This window comes from Myxine glutinosa, chromosome 1 (genome assembly GCF_964187855.1).
Source record: "Myxine glutinosa chromosome 1, kmMyxGlut1.1, whole genome shotgun sequence".
Classification (NCBI taxonomy): domain Eukaryota; kingdom Metazoa; phylum Chordata; class Myxini; order Myxiniformes; family Myxinidae; genus Myxine; species Myxine glutinosa.
Genome location: NC_136261.1, coordinates 438,547,634 through 438,564,492, shown reverse-complemented (window position 1 = coordinate 438,564,492; position 16,859 = coordinate 438,547,634). Strand labels below are relative to the sequence as shown.

The window sequence follows — 16,859 nt, the reverse complement described above, 5'->3', positions numbered from 1 at the left end:
ATGTAACTGCCGCGGTCCCATTGGCAGTGGTCAGAACTGGCTTCTGGTTGGTTTTATTATATATTTATTGTTGTAATTTAATGGGACTTCCTCACTGTATATGGTGTGGTGCCAAAAGGGGCAACGGATAAATGACATAGGGTAAGACATACAAGGAATAATCTATCCTTATGCCCTAAGCTCGTTAACATGCCCCACCCAATCCTGATGGGGACAAATATACAAGCTTAATCCGAACACACAGTCTACAAAAGTACTTATTACATCCAGGTTTCTACACGACAATCAGAGCATACTAATTTATGCCACCCGCATTTCCTGCGCAAGGACTCGTGGACCCAATCCGGTGGCCGGTAGGGTTCAGGGACCACTTGAGGAGACCAGAGCAGAGTAGCAGGCAAATGCACCGCACACATTGATTACTTTCGTTTATTTCTCCCTGTGTCTGTATTTGAGTCCATATGGAGACATTTCAATTTAGGAATTCAGTGTTACCTTTTTATCGTGTTATCCTGGCATTTATTTTATGAAACTCATTATTTGTTGCATTCCCAATTTCTTGTCTGTCCTGTTTATTTGTTGGTGGTTCGGAAAACCTGCTTCGTGTCCGGCCATGCAGGTTAGTCTTGTGACCCTCCACCCCCGCACGTGTAAAAGGAGCCACCATAGTCTGAGCATACGCCTTGGAGTTAAAGCTCGGTTGGCCATACGTCACGCAGGGGTGTTAATCCCAGTGGTGAACGTGACAATATTCACAACAACACAAAGTGCATTTGTACTTTGGGGACGTCTCTTTATTGAGAAACCATTCACAAATTCAAGTTTCATGAAAAACATAGGAAGGAGTCTTCTTCCAATAAACAATTTTACAATAAGGGTGTTCTCCCCATAAAACACATGGCAATGAAACATGGACTACAGCAAAGATTGAGTAAAACTTAATGTTCAAACTGCCACGGAAGGATGCCATCTGAGCATAACCAAAAAGGGACAAAAAAAAATAACTAAATCAGATGGAAAACAAAATTCATACACACTGGTCATAATCAAAAAACACAAATGGAACTTGGCTGGATACAAAGCAAGGACAGAGACAAGAATTACAAACTGACAACCTAAGCAAGACCTTGAAAGAAGCACAATGAGATCAAATATCAGATTGAGAGGTTAAGTTCAATTATCATCAAGTTCAAAGAAAAACAACGAAATCAGACAAAAAACAAAATTCCGAAGCACGAGTCAAAATAAAAAAAGAGAACAAAAAAATCTAAAATCAAAAATGAAAAAAAAGGAAGTTCTCCCAGAACTCAAAATCTCCACCTCCTTTTTCAGTAAAGTATCATTATTCATGAACCAGTTTGTGAAACTTCATTCTCATAACTTTTCTTTGAATCATCACTAAACCTTTGACAGCCTCCACTGTCGTATGTTTGTCGTCATATTCCCCGGAATACTTTTTAAGTACTGTTAGGGTTTTCTTGATCATCCGGATTCTCTGTTGCTCCAACTTTCATTGATACAATTTCAAGTTTCTTCAATTTCGAAATTATCTTAACCTCATTTTTCATATCCTGGTATTTCAGATTTCAGTTCTCCTGTATGGATCTACATACGTGATTTCAAATGGCCGCAATGATCAAAACCATTATCACATATTGAGCATTTGTAAGGTCGCTCTCCTGTATGGATCCTCATATGTAATTTGAAATCTCCTTTCGAGAGAAACCTTTATCACATATCAAGCATTTGTGAGGTTGCTCTCCTGTATGGATCTTCATATGCTTATTCAAATTGCTGTTTTGAGAGAAAGCTTTATCACATATCGATCATTTGTGAGGTCACTGTCCTGCATGGATCTGCATATGTTTATTCAAATTGCTGCTATGAGAGAAACCTTTATCACATATCGAGTATTTGTGAGGTTGCTCTCCTGTATGGATCCTCATATGCGTTTTCAAATCGTCTTTTCGACAGAAATCTTTATCACATATCGAGCATTTATAAAGTCACTCTCCTGTATGAAACCTCATGTGCGATTTCAAATGCCCGCTATGGGAGAAACCTTGATCACATATCGAGCATTTGTAAGGTCACTCTCCTGTATGGATCCTGAGGTGCGATTTCAAACTGCTATTTTCAGAGAAACCTCTATCACATATCGAGCATTTATAAGGATGCTCTCCAGTATGTATCTTAATATGTGATTTCAAATGGCCGCTATGAGTGAAACTTTGATCACATATCGAGCATTTGTAAGGTCGCTCTCCTGTATGGATCTTCATATGTGATTTCAAATGGCAGTTTTGGGAGAAATATTTATCACATATCGAGCATTTGTGAGGTTGCTCTCCTGTATGGATCTTCATATGTGATTTCAAATGGCATTTTTGAGAGAAATCTTTATCACATATTGAGCATTTGTAAGGTCGCTCTCCTGTATGGATCCTTGTATGTAATTTCAAATAGTCTTTTTGAGAGAAACGTCTATCACATATCGAGCATTTATAAGGACGCTCTCCAGTATGTATCCTCTGATGTGATTTCAAATGTCCGCCCTGAGAGAAAACTTGATCACATATCGAGCATTTATAAGGACGCTCTCCTGTATGGATCCTCAGGTGCGATTTCAAACTGCTGTTTTCAGAGAAACCTCTATCACATATCGAACATTTATAAGGACGCTCTCCTGTATGGATATTCATATGTTTATTCAAATTGCTGCTATGAGAGAAACCTTTATCACATATCGAGCATTTGTGGGGTCGCTCTCCTTTGTGGATCTTCATATGTGATTTCAAATGGCATTTTTGAGAGAAATCTTTATCACATATCGAGCATTTGTAAGGGCGCTCTCCTGTATGGATCCTTATATGTAATTTCAAATAGTCTTTTCGAGAGAAATCTTTATCGCATATCGAGCATTTGTGAGATCGCTCTCCTGTATGGATCCTGAGGTGCGATTTCAAACTGCTGTTTTCAGAGAAACCTCTATCACATATCAAGCATTTATAAGGACACTCTCCAATATGTATCTTCATATGTGGTTTGAAATGGCCGCTATGAGTGAAACTTTGATCACATATCGAGCATTTGTAAAGTCGCTCTCCTGTATGGATCTTCATATGTGATTTCAAATGGCATTTTTGAGAGAAATCTTTATCACATATCGAGCATTTATAAGGACGCTCTCCTGTATGTATCCTCATATGTAATTTCTGCTATGAGAGAAACCTTTATCACATATCGAGCATTTGTAAGGTTGCTCTCCTGTATGGATCCTTATATGTAATTTCAAATCGTCCTTTCGAGAGAAATCTTTATCACATATCGAGCATTTGTGAGGGTCGCTCTCCTGTATGGATCCTCATATGTGATTTCAAATGGCTGCTATGAGAAAAACCTTTATCACATATCAAGCATTTATGAGGACGCTCTCCTGTATGGATCTTCATATGCAATTTCAAATTGCTTTTTGTCGAGAAGCCTTTATCACAAACACCAGTTTCAAAGCACCAGTATCACAGACATTTGTGGGGGTGTTTTCCAATGTGGATCCTCACGTGTATTTTGATTTCACTCATTGAAGCAAAATCTGTGCTGCACACATTACACTTCTGAGGTGTAATCCTTTCCAGAACCTTTTTGTGTTTGTTTAATTTAATATTAATCTTTGTGTTGTGAGGCCCAGACATGCACTTATATATTATGGAAGGTGAGTCTTGATCTCAAGGTTGCTTCTTCAAAAAAGGCTTCTTCCTCATTGTCAAGCTGCGACTGGACCTTCTTTGTCCCATATTACTTCTTGATTGTTCGACAGAAACAAAGAACACATCATTTAATTTTTTTTGTCAAAATCGAAATGCAAAATATTAAACACATTTCCGAAAATTTTATATTTTCAACACAAAAGATTGTTTGTTGAATTTTTATATTTCCACTCACCAGTTGCAAAACGGGAAGCACTTCCATTTGTCATGTGAATATCATCCGAACCTTCCTTTGCAGAAGCACATTTTGAATCTTCTGTGACAGATGAATCGTTGTTGTGTTGTCTGACTTCCACATTTACAGGACAGACATCACCTGTGTACAAATCAGTGTCAGTCTTTTGCAGGAAATGAGATTGAGAACCATCTTGAAACTTCATAGAACATGTTGTGCCATGGAATGTATACTTCAATTTAAATACAACAATGAAGTTAAAGATTGTTAAAGAAGAAAAATTATGGATGTTTAGCACTCGTGAAGCAGTCTTCGACATCACCCTTATTCACCAACCTATTTAACATGTCCAAGTACTGCTGAACTGGGGGTTAGAGGAAGTAACAAGAAGGCGATTGGTGTTCAACAGTGTTCAAGTATTTCTTTCAATTTAAATAAAATAAAGATTGTAAAATTCGCCAAAACTATTTCTGGAATTTACTGGAGTTAGAACATTCTCAAAATTTCCTTTCACAAAGATCAGAACAAGTGTGTGTCTACCCTCAGGAGAACAAGTGTGTGTCTACCCTTGCCACTCCTCTCCTAAAAAACCCCCTCACCCTTCCCTTCCCAAACTCCCCGCTCCTCCTAAATTCCCCCCTTCAAAATGACCCCCTCATTCTACCCTTCAAATCTCCCCACCCTCATTTTTTCTCCAATTCTCCCCTCTCACCCCTCCACCTCAAAGTGACCTCGCTGCTTCCTCTCCCTTCCAACTCTCACCTCCATCTCCTCCAACCTTCTTCCTCGCTCTACCTCCCCTCAAACAATGCCTCACTGTGCCTCACCCAAACACCATCAAACCTTTTGTCCTCCTCATCCTTCCCTTTCCCCAAGCTATTCTGAAATCTCTGACACACTATCAACAGCTCTCTCTCCCTCCTCCTCCTCTTCCACATCTTACCTGACCCCACCCCTCCCCTGTCCTGTATCTGATGCTTCCCCTTCCTCTTAATTAACGATATGGACCTCAAACATCCGGGGCCTTTACTCAAACTTGACCAATCTCTCCATACAGGTTGCTTCTAACAAACCAGACTTGATCTGCTTTACAGAAACTTTCCTCCTTCATGATGTCTCCGATTCCTTAATATCTCTTCCTGGTTACTCCCTCCTCCGGTATGATAGACCTGAGCCTCGTCCTGGAGGTGGGGTTGCTATATTTGTAAAAAAAAAAAATCTCTTCCTCACTCTACCTGCACTGCCCTCTCTCCACCCCACCCCCAGGAGCACCTCTGGGTACGGCTTCCTCTCCGCTCCCACCTTTTGTTCATATGTGTTCTGTACCATCCACCAAACAGTGATGACTCCATCTACATCTGGCGGTCTGACAACATGCCCCAACTTCTATCGACCCATCCCAACTCTGTTCTTCATGCCATATGTGGTGATTTCAGTTGTCACCATGCCAGCTGGCTGGGTGTAGGTACCTCTCTCACCAGCCATGGCTCCTCAGCAAAGCACTTCTGCGAGACCCATTAGGACTGACACAATCTGTCAATTTCCCGACCCAAATCTCAGTCAACGGAGCATCTTCTCTTCTCGACTTGGTTATGACAAACTTCCCTGCAAATGTCTGCTGCTGTTATTCTGCTCCAATCGGTTCATGTGACCATATGCTTGTTAAAGTGGACATCTCTCTGGCCATTCCATGAGAGCCTCCCCAACATTGACGAGTCTGGCATTTCACTCAGGCCACTATCGTGACAAGGTGGAAAAGTAGCTTTCAATCCTCGACTCTGATTCTGCAACTGGACCAGACTGCATCAGCCAACAGGTCATAAAATCATGCTCTGCCACTCTTTCACACCCCCTCTCTGTTCTCTTCACCCTCTCTTTTGCTCAGGATCATCTGCCATCAGCTTGGAAATCATCCAACATTAGTGCTTCACACAAAAAGGTACAAAAACAGATCCTTGCAACTACAGACCAATCAGCCTTCTCCCAATTATCAGCAAAGTCATGGAATCCATCATTGCTTCAGATATCAAATCTTTCCTCTTCTCCAATGGCTTGATCTCCGATCATCAATTTTGTTTCAGACAAGGTCACTCCACTCTGGACATGCTGCTTCTGCTGTCTCAACAATGGATGGAGGTCCTCAAGGTCAAACAGGAAATTAGAACTGTCTCCTTTGACATATCACGTGCCTTCAACACGGTCTGGCACCCCGCACTGCTCACCAAACTCTCCTACTCTGGTATTCATAGAAATCTCCATGCATGGCTTGCTGACTTCCTCTCTGCTCATAGTCAACGTGTGGCTCTGAATGGGTTTCTCTCATCTCCCCTATCTGTTCAGGCTGGAGTTCCCCAAGGCAGTCTTCTGGTCCCTCTGCTTTTTCTGGTCTTCATCAATGATCTCTCTGACTCTCTTGAAAATACTCTCTATCTTTTTGCTGATGACTAGACTCTCTGCCGCTCCATTCCTCATCCCTCAGATCGGCAGTCTGCAGCCTCCTCACTCTCTGCAGTCATGGACAAAATCACAGACTGGTCAAACAAGTGGAACATGCCTTTCAATCCTGACAAATCTCACACTCTCACTCTGTCTCAGAAAAGACTGACTGGACAACCCTCCCATCGACTTTCTGAACAATCCTCTGCATGAAGTTCTGTCACTCAAGCTTTTGGGTCTCACTATCTGCCATTATCTTTCCGGGGAAAACCACATTTCCAAGCTGGCCTCCAAAGCCAGTCACCAACTGGGCATCCTCCATCATGTGACGTCCTTCCTTGGCACACCTGAGCTCCTCACCACATACAAGGCTATCATCTGCAGCTCAATGGAATAGTGTTCTCTCCTTTGGGCTGGTGCTCCTGCCTCATACCTAGCTCGTCTTCACACTGTTGAAACCAAATCTTTCAGAATCATTGGAATCTCCTGTGATGAAGCCAACTCCGAAGGCCTTTCACTCACTCGCCGCAGGCTGGCAGGTGGTCTTTCTGTCTTTTACAGACTCCTATCCAGCCTAACTCCCCCAGCTATACCTGTGCTCTGTCCCCCAAATATTCCTGCAGGTCGCACAAGATCTGCCAGCAACCCTCTTCTGGTGAAATTGCAAAAATCAAGACTCTCTGCTCACCTTCACTCCTTCAATCCTCTTTAGTCCTGCCTCTGGAACAAACTGCCTCACTCTCTTCAATCCCACTCCTCCCTCCAGGTCTTTAAAACAGCTGTTCACCACCATCTCTTATCTTCACCCATCCAAAACCTTGATCTTTTCGACACCCGTTAATTCACCCCAGATCCACTTTTTTTGATATACCGACTCCTGGAAGTTCTAGCATTGTCCATGTGCTTTATTCCTCTCCCACTGCCCCCCCCCCCCCAAGCCCTGTCCCACCCACAGATCTTCCGATGTCCCTTTCTCTACTATTTTACTTGTGTGCTTCCCTTTCTCTCCCCATCTTGTCTCCTCCCTTTATCGTAATCGTATGTTTTGTTTGTTTTTTGTGATTGATGCTCTTTCACAAACCTCGATGTTATACACAAAAAAAAAAGGTGGATAATCTTGTTTAATACACACGTACATATAAAACCTGTTTTTATTTCCCTATCATCTGCAATTGGGTCACACACCTGCACCAAGGAGTCTCCACTTTGCTTGAAGTTAAACATTACAGGTTCAACATGTATAATCTCGTCATCTCAGAAACTTAGTTCTTTGTTGATGTCTGCAGCAATGGATTAAATAATAATAATAATAATAATAATAATAATTTTATTTGGTTCCTTATTTATTTATTTATTTTTTATTTTTTTATTTTTTTGTATACAAGATCGAGGCTCGTGAAAGAGCGAACATTAATCACACAGAAAGACAAACTGACACATAAAACATATAACATCGGGAGCGGTAGACAAGATGGGGAGAGAGGGGGAAGGACACAAACACAACATTTGAGAGCAGGGACCGAGAGACATGGAGACATCGAGAGATCTGAGAGAGGGCGAGGGCTTTGGGGGGGGGGCATGGGAAGGGGGCGGTGGGAGAGGTATAAAACATATGGACACTGCCAGGACTTCCAGGAAAGAAGTTGGAATTTCAAACAAGGTGGATCTGGGGTGAATTAGCGGGGGTAGAAAAGATCAAGGTTTTGGATGGGGGAAGATAAGAGATGGTGGTGAACAGCTGTTTTAAAGACCTGGAGGGAGGAGTGGGATTGAAGGGAGTGAGGGAGTTTGTTCCAGAGGCGGGAGAAAAGAGGAATGAAAGAGTGAAGGTGAGCAGAGAGCCGAGATTTCGGCAGTTTAACCATCGGAGGGTTGCTGGCAGATCTTGTGCGACCTGTAGGAATATTTGGGGGGCAGAGCACAGAGAGAGCTGGGGGTGCAAGGCCGGAGAGGAGTCGGTAGAAGACAGAAAGACCACCTACCTGCCTGCGGTGAGTGAGTGAAAGGCCCTCAGAGATAGCTTCATCGCGGGAGATTCCAATAATTCTGAAAGCTTTGGTTTCAACAGCGTGAAGCCGAGCTAGGTGTGAGGCAGGAGCACCGGCCCATAGGGGAGAACAGTATTCCATTGAGCTGCGGATGAAAGCCTTGTATGTGGTGAGGAGCTCAGGTGTGCCGAGGAAGGACTTCGCACGACGGAGGATGCCCAGTCGGCGACTGGCTTTGGAGGCCAGCTTGGAAATGTGGTTTTCCCAAGAAAGATCATGGCAGATAGTGAGACCCAAAATCTTGAGCGACAGAACTTCTTGGAGAGGATTGTTGAGAAAGTAGATGGGAGGGTTGTCCAGTCGATCTTTTCGGAGAGACATAGTAAGAGTGTGAGATTTGTCAGGATTGAAAGACATGTTCCACTTGTTTGACCAGTCTGTGATTTTGTCCAGGTATTCAGAGAGTGAGGAGGCAGCAGACTGCCGATCTGAGGGAAGAGGAATGGAGCGGCAGAGAGTGGAGTCATCAGCAAAGAGATAGAGAGGATTTTCGAGAGAGTCAGAGAGATCATTGATGAAGACCAGAAAAAGCACGGGGCCCAGAACACTGCCTTGGGGAACTCCAGCCTGAACAGGAAGAGGAGATGAGAGAAACCCATTCAGGGCCACACGTTGACGACGACTAGAGAGGAAGTCCGCCAGCCATGCGTGGAGATTTCCATGGATACCAAAGGAGGAGAGTTTGGTGAGCAGAGCGGGGTGCCAGACCGTGTCGAAGGCACGTGATATGTCGAGGGAGACAGCTCTAATTTCCTGTTTGGCATTGAGGACCTCCATCCATTGTTGAGACAGCAGAAGCAGCATGTCCAGAGTTGAGTGACCTGGTCTGAAACCAAATTGATGATCAGAGATCAAGCCATTGGAGAAGAGGAAAGATTTCATATCCGAAGCAATGATGGATTCCATGACTTTGCTGATAATTGGGAGAAGGCTGATTGGTCTGTAGTTGCTAGGATCTGTTTTTGCACCTTTTTTGTGCAAAGCGGTGATGTTGGCTGATTTCCAAGCAGATGGCAGTTGACCTTGAGCAAAAGAGAGGGTGAAGAGAACAGAGAGAGGGTGAGATAGAGCAGCAGAGCAGGATTTTAGGACCCGTGGGCTGATGCCGTCGGGTCCAGTTGCAGAATCAGAGTCGAGGGTTGACAGAAACTTTTCCACCTTGTCAGGAGGAAAGGACACGGAGTCCAGGAGCAGCAGGGTACGACTGGGTATGGTGGGTACAGAGAGGGATGGGTTTGGGACACAAGATTTAGAGGCAAACACAGAGTTGAGGCATTCAGCTTTTTCACGTGCGGAGTCAGCTGTGCAGCCGTTTGAGGTAAGGGAGGGGATGGAGGGGGAACAAACACCAGAAACGGATTTGACCAGACGCCACCAGGATTTGGAAGAGGGAGACAGATAAGAGAGTTCGGTCTTGAGAATGGAGAGATATTGTTTCCTGGCTCTCCTGAGGGTGGACACACACTTGTTTCGGGCTTTGTGAAAGGAAATGAGATTTCCTTCCGTTGGATTTGCTTTCCAGGAGACGAAGGCAAGTTGTTTCTGGGCAACAGCCTCACCACAAGATTCCGTGTACCATGGACGGGAGGAAGGGTATGACAACTGAAGACGAGATGGGATAAATCTGTGCATGAGAGAGAGCAATTTACTTTGGAAGAATTCCCAGGATGAGTTGATGTCAGAGGTGGTAGAGATGGGAGACCAGTCCAGATGATTGATGGCTGCTTGAAGACCGTGCCAGTTGGCCTGAGTGAAATGCCAGACTCGTCGACACTGAGCAGGCTCCCTGAGGATGGTCAGAGAGATGTCCACTTTAACAAGGACATGATCAGATGATCCGATCGGAGCAGAAGAAGAGCAGCAGACATTTTCAGGGAAGTTAGTCATAACCAAGTCCAGAAGAGAAGATGTTCCGTTGACTGAGATCCGGGTCGGGAAATTGACAGATTGTGTCAGTCCCAGTGAGTCGCAGAAGTCCTTTGCTGAAGAGCCATGGCTGGTGAGAGAGGTACCCACACCCAGCCAACTGGCATGGTGACAATTGAAATCACCACATATGAGGAAGAGAGAGTTGGGATGAGTAGATAGAAGTTGGTCCATATCATCAGACAGCGAGATGTAGATGGAGTCATCACTGTTTGGTGGACGGTACAACACACATATGAACAAGAGGTGGGAGCGAAGGGGAAGCCGTAGCCAGAGGTATTCCTGGGGGTGAGGTGGAGAGAGTGCAGTGCAGGGCGAGTGAGGAAGAGAGTTTTTGATAAAGATAGCAACCCCGCCTCCAGGACGAGGCTCAGGTCTATCATACCGGAGGAGGGAGTAGCCCGGGAGATATACTATGGAATCAGAGACATCATAAAGGAGGAAAGTTTCTGTTAAGCAGATCACGTCTGGTTTGACAGAAGCAACCTGTATGGAGAGATCAGTTAAGTTTGAACGAAGGCCCCGGATGTTTGAGGTCCATACCGTTAATGAAGAGGAAGGGGGAGCATCAGATACAGAACAGGGGGGAGGAGGGGTAGGGTAAGATGTGGAAGAGGTGGAAGAGATAGGGAGAGCTGTTGAAGGTGTGTCAGAGATTTCAGAATAGCTCGGAGAAAGGGAAGGATGGGGCGGACAAAAGGTTTGATGGTGATTGGGTGAGCCACAATGAGGTGTTATTTGAGGAGGGGGAAGAGCGAGGCAGAAGGTTGGGGGAGATGGAGGTGAGAGTTTGAAGGGGGAAGAAGCGGGGAGGACGCTTTGAGGAGGGGGAGTGAGAGGGGGGAAATTGAGAAGCAATGAGGGTGGGGAGATTTGAAGGGGAGGGGTGAGGGGGGAGTTTGGGAGGGAAGGGACAAGGGGAGGGATTTGAAAGGGATGGGATATGGGGGAGATTTGGAGGGGAGGGGTGAGGCAGGAGTCTAGGAGGGGAGGGGCGAGGGGGCGTCTTGGCGGGGAGGGGTGAGGGGGTAGTTTAGGAAGGAGGGGGCAAGGGGGGAGATTTGAAAGGGATGGGTGATGGGGAAGATTTGGAGGGGAGGGGTGATGGGGAAGATTTGGAGGGGAGGGGTTATGGGGAAGATTTGGAGGGGAGGGGTGAGATTGGATTTTTGAAAGTGTACGATTTATGGGAAACGAAAATTTATTGCAAAATGAGTTTCTTGTGACCTTTGAGTTAAAAATACGTTTAAGGACGCTGGATGGAGGATGGAGTGCAGGAGAGTTTAGGGAATGTAGAAAAAAGGCACTATAGGAGATGGGTATTTTTTTTGGGATGAATTGATTTGGTGAGCAAGTCGAAAGCAGCCTTTTAAAGAAGAAGAAGAAAAAGGTGTTATAAAATATGATGGAATACATAACTTGAGGGGAAAGTGTAAACATTGAAGGTTAATGAGTGAAAACTATCTGGGGAAATGGGGGAGAAACACGTGGTCGAAGAACGAACGAACGAATAAGAATGAATAAACGAATGAGAACAGAGAAGGAAATGTTTTTTTTTTTTTTTTTTTTTTTTTTTTTTTTTTTTTTTTTTTTTTTTTTTTTTTTTTTTAGTTGAGATTTACACAAGGAAGTAGGCTATGGGTGAAAAGCCTGGTAATACAGAGAACGAAAGTTATTGGATCACAAACGACGGACCGCTGAGAGAAAAACAAAGCCTCAAGGTTGTACAGTGCACACTGTACAAGGCCTCAAGACACGACACGGCAAACAGACGATCAATTTATGAAAGATAAACACCGAGAAACAACCAAAGTTGCACACAATAACTTCACACACCGAAAGATAAATACAGTTTCGACAAAATACAATTGTGAACAGACTTAACTTCGAAAAACGTGGAGACCGTGTGGAGCTTCGAAAATCCCTCCCACCGTCTCCGAGATCGCGAGATCGCGAGATCTATTTAAGACATTTAAGCCTTAAATACAGAGTGCTGCTTCCGTCAGTGGGATACTTGGGTTTACTTCTGAGAACCAATCAGACCAATCCGAATTGGGAATGGTGAGAGGGCGATTCGCAGAGTACCATTCAAAGTTGCTTTCAGTTTATTCCTGGTCTTTGATTTTGTGCCAGTCACAAGTGAAAACCCTGACTCACACAGGTATGTGTTGGTGAAAGGTCACAGGAACTTGATTGCTCGCTCTGACTGAATCCCCTTTCACTGTAAATGCAAACTTAATATATTCGGGGTCGTATTTTCTGACGATGAATTTCATCTCCTTTTAGCAACTCCTGAAGTTTCGCCACCAACAGCGGTTTTTTTTTTTCAGTTAACGATCCATGTTTGTCAAAATACAATACAGTAAAAGTAAAACACAGCAACTTGCCTTTTCGTGTGAACACGAGATACCTGAGACATTCTCCATACCGGAAACACCTTCGAACAACCAAATACGGTCAATGGTGAAACTGCAAATACCGAATGTTACGGATGGAAACCCTCACGTTATTTCCTAATTCACCTTTCAACTCAATCTCTCTATATTTTCATTTTAAACAGCATCATTCCAATCACAAATTAATACAACAGCATTTATATAACTTTTTTTCGTGAAGTAAATTTAACGAATACTCGTGAGTTAAACTCATAAACTGCTTTCTCAGGTGGGTATGATGTCCGCGGACCACGTGGTTGCACCTTCCAACCCAGTTATGGTCGCGACCCACCGGTTGAGAATCTCTGGTCCGAACGACTTTTTAGAGAAGAATCTCCAACTTTAGTTTTGGATGCAGCAGATGGGACCGACATTTTTTTCCGTAACAGCGCTACGTGGATCCCTCATCCATCCATCATCGACAACTTTTATAACCTCTCCTCAATTAGAGGTCACATTGGATACACAAGTTAATTTAAAAAAACTTCCTGCCTGGTTTGTAGTTAAAAGGAAGAATGAGGTTTGATCATGTATGAAGTTGTGATGACGTCATATAAAACAATGCAGCGAATGAAACAAAACGAGTGAAAAACACCTCATTAAATGAACAATGAAATACCTCAACGCACATTTAATAAAAACTCGTTTAACTTATCTTCATTCCCGTCATCAACGAACAGAAAATTATTTTGTCATTTTAATTATTTTAATGAATGAATGAATAAAATGGGAATCTCCGAACAAACCTCTTCTACCCATGAGATCCGATGAGATCCGATCCGATCACCTTCGTCACAGTTACAACACGAGGTTTACAAGTAAATCACCCGGAAGTTCTTTATCGTTATTTAATACTTCCTGTTTACGCACATCGTTCTTTTTCCTCTTTGTAAGAAGATTGTTTGTGACGTGCTCAATTTGTTTGTCCCGTCACATTTCAGTTTGAAAATAAAGGGAAGACAAAGAAGAAGTAGGAACGGCTTCCGGGTTAGGAGTGAACCACGTGCGAGTGAGCGCTGCTCTGTCCGCAATGGAGAATTAACGCAAGTGCATCATGGTCACGTGCCCAGGGGCCCCAAATTCAATGACGTCATGCAATCAAAGCAACCCGAGATCACAAAAGATAAGAGATAACAAGAGACTGATCGTGGTCCACAGTTTCAAGATGAGATCGAGGGTGGGTCTCACTTTACCCACAAAACACATCACCTTGTGAGTGGTGATAAACACAGCGTAAAGGGAATGCTCAATCTCGAGGAAAGAAAGCATTGTCACGTGATTAATGTATTTTTAAAAACGTTTTTCCCTGATGTTTAACTGGACGTGACTATTATAAAATTAAGGGGTAAAGTTAGCATCTTACTTTAATTCACCAAATGTCCGTCCGTCCGTTCAAAGGTACCGCAAAAAAGGCTCAACCGATCGCAACTATATTTTGGGTGGGTATTCCTGGGACTCCTGGGAGTAAAATAGGCTATATTGCTTTTCCAATTTTTACAAGTTTTCCAGTTTTTCCAAACACGATGGAATAATATTTACCGATATGAACAGTGATGTGGCTTTTGTTGAAATTCTACAAATACTGTTTATTCTACGTACCAGGAGAGAGTAGATCGACTCCTGACGAACTCTTCCTATATAAATGTGCAGCACTGAAGTAACACGGCAGCGTGTGCAAAGCGACTGAGAAACAGGTGTAGCGGCCGCTTCCATGTTAGATTCGACGTACACTCTTCACACATAAACGTGCGACTGAGAAAGACGTGTGGCGGCCGCTTCCGTTTTGCAGAATTTAATCTTTTTTCAAAATGTGCCCCATGTCCTGTTTAGATTTTGATGATTTGCATGTGATATGATTCAACGGATGTTTATATGAATCGTTTCAAATAAAAAGGCCTTCAATTTCCGATATTTTGCCTTTTCATTTGGGCTTCCCAATTGCAGCCCCGCCCATAGGGCGGGTACCGTTGCTGGTTGGTAAAAAAGCAGGTTAATTGGAACAATGAATAACTCATTGAATGTATACAAATGCAACAATAATCACATTAAAATTCTATAAATCGCTATTGTTAATACATATCGATATTGTTTATCAAATGCACATTATTATATATACTCGTATAAAGTCTGGCAAAAATGAAGGGATGCAACAGTTATTGAAGGTACTGCCACGTGAGCATGCTGAAGTCTGAAGTCCGGGCCTCGTGTCATGGGTGCTTGTATCATTTTTATTTGTTAGACATCATACAAACGTAAATGAACACTCGTTTTACTCTCCACGCATTGCACATCACGTGCAGCGAATTTAACCTCCCTGTGCTTTGTATTTATTGTGATTTTTTAAAAAACCACTTACACACAGCAACCTTGAGGCTCAGTTTGCAAGCCACCGTATACAATTCCAATGTAAGAGGCATACTTACTCTTCTTCTGGGTCTTTGGAGTCCTTGGGTTCTTTTATGTCCTTGGGGTCTTTTGTGTCCTCTGGGTAATTTGGGTCCTTTGGGTCTTTTGAGTATTCAGTGTCTTCAGTGTCGTTTGGGTCTTTTGGATCCTCGGGGTCTTTTGGGTCTTTGGGGTCATGGGGTATTTAAGGGTTTTAAGTGTCTTTTTGGTCTTCAGGGTCTTTTTGGGTATTTGGGGTATTTTGGCTCTTCATGGTATTTTGTGTCTTTAACAGTCTGCAGGGTATTTTGGGTGTTTGGGGTATATTGGGTCTTCTGGGTCCTTGGGGTATTTTGGGTCCTCAGTCTTTTAGGTCTTTTAACCAGTTGACACACAGTCATGTTCAAAGATTTCCCCTTAAACCCCCTCCCCCCCCCCCTCCCCCACTCAAATCTCTCCGAAAGCACTACTCAAAGCTTTCAAAACCTAGCCTCATGAAGGGGGACAGACACACACACACACACACACACACACAAACACACACACACACACACAAACACACTCATAAACACACATTGTGTTTTACATGGTAGATTGTACAATAACAAAAGAAGGTTTATAAGTAAATGGAATAACCCATGAGTTCGGCGGAACGTTGCGGTTTTTAAAATCAGAACTCCTGTCCCGAGGATGATGATGCAATCATACGACCCAAGGATGATGATGCAAACAAACTACCAGGGGATGCTGATGCAACCAAACTACCCGAGAGATGATGAAAAGCGAAACGTAGCTCAACGAGAACAGCACTTGTGGTAGTTTCATATCACCTGTGCAAACGAATCACATTAAAAAATTTCCTTTGATGACGTAACAACAGAGAGATAAAATCACGATTCAACAATGGGCGTGATGACGTCACAAAGTTAAAGGTCGCGTCATCACGTGTGAACGGAATCCTGAGAAGGCGTCGCGTCATGTCCTGTGAAGAACAACTCATACTTGCGATCCAGGTGGGTTACCTGCCAAAGTACACCGTGGGATCTTAACGTTCACCACCTAATGCCAGCACACAGGACGTACGGCTTTACGTCCAACCGAGGGACGAAGATGAACACATTGATGAATCACCTGCCTGCGAAACACCTGGACGGCAGTTTATACCTGGGTCGGGATTCGAACCCAGCCGTCCAGGGTTGAACCTGGAACACGTTTTGAAGATCGTTCTCCCGAATGAATTCAGTTCAGGCTCCAATTGAACTTTCTGAACTAGAACATAAATCGGAGAAATCCGTGGATCGGGATTCGGGAATGATGTTTGTTTTGATAAATGATAACGAGATGAGAACGAGTTTGTTATCATCACATGAATTGGTTTAACCCCCCCCCCCCCCGAATGTTCTCTCATTCGGTTATTCTTCATAGTTTAGAAAAAATTCTTTATAAAAAATATTTATTCACAAGAAAATAAACTTAAGGTGAAAAACAAGTTGAAAATCCAGCTGATGTTATTAACATAACCACGTGACGTGCTTTGAGACTCGAATGTGGGAGATCGCGCTCTCGTTCTACGAGACTGCGTCATCACGTTGTCCAGGACGTCACGGGAAGAGGCTCCATCTGTTTCAGACGCTTGTATAAAAGGACACGGAAGCGATGTCAGTTCAAGCAAGTCATGTTCCACGTC

At 43.5% G+C, this 16,859-nt stretch overlaps 1 protein-coding gene across 1 annotated transcript; it reads right to left on the bottom strand.

The window, feature by feature from the left end:
• Window positions 1-1,115: 1,115 nt before the first annotated feature.
• On the bottom strand, window positions 1,116-3,038 carry LOC144888520 (uncharacterized). Its single transcript, XM_078766812.1, has 2 exons — window positions 2,324-3,038; window positions 1,116-1,126 (listed from the first exon to the last, which is right to left on the bottom strand). The coding sequence occupies exons 1-2, from the start codon at window positions 3,036-3,038 to the stop codon at window positions 1,116-1,118; spliced, it is 726 nt and encodes a 241-aa protein (XP_078622938.1).
• Between the last annotated feature and the right edge of the window lie 13,821 nt (window positions 3,039-16,859).

Coding starts and splice junctions, on each gene's coding strand:
- LOC144888520 (XM_078766812.1), bottom strand. CDS start 3,038: ATGAAGATACATATTGGAGAGTGTCCTTATAAATGCTTGATATGTGAT.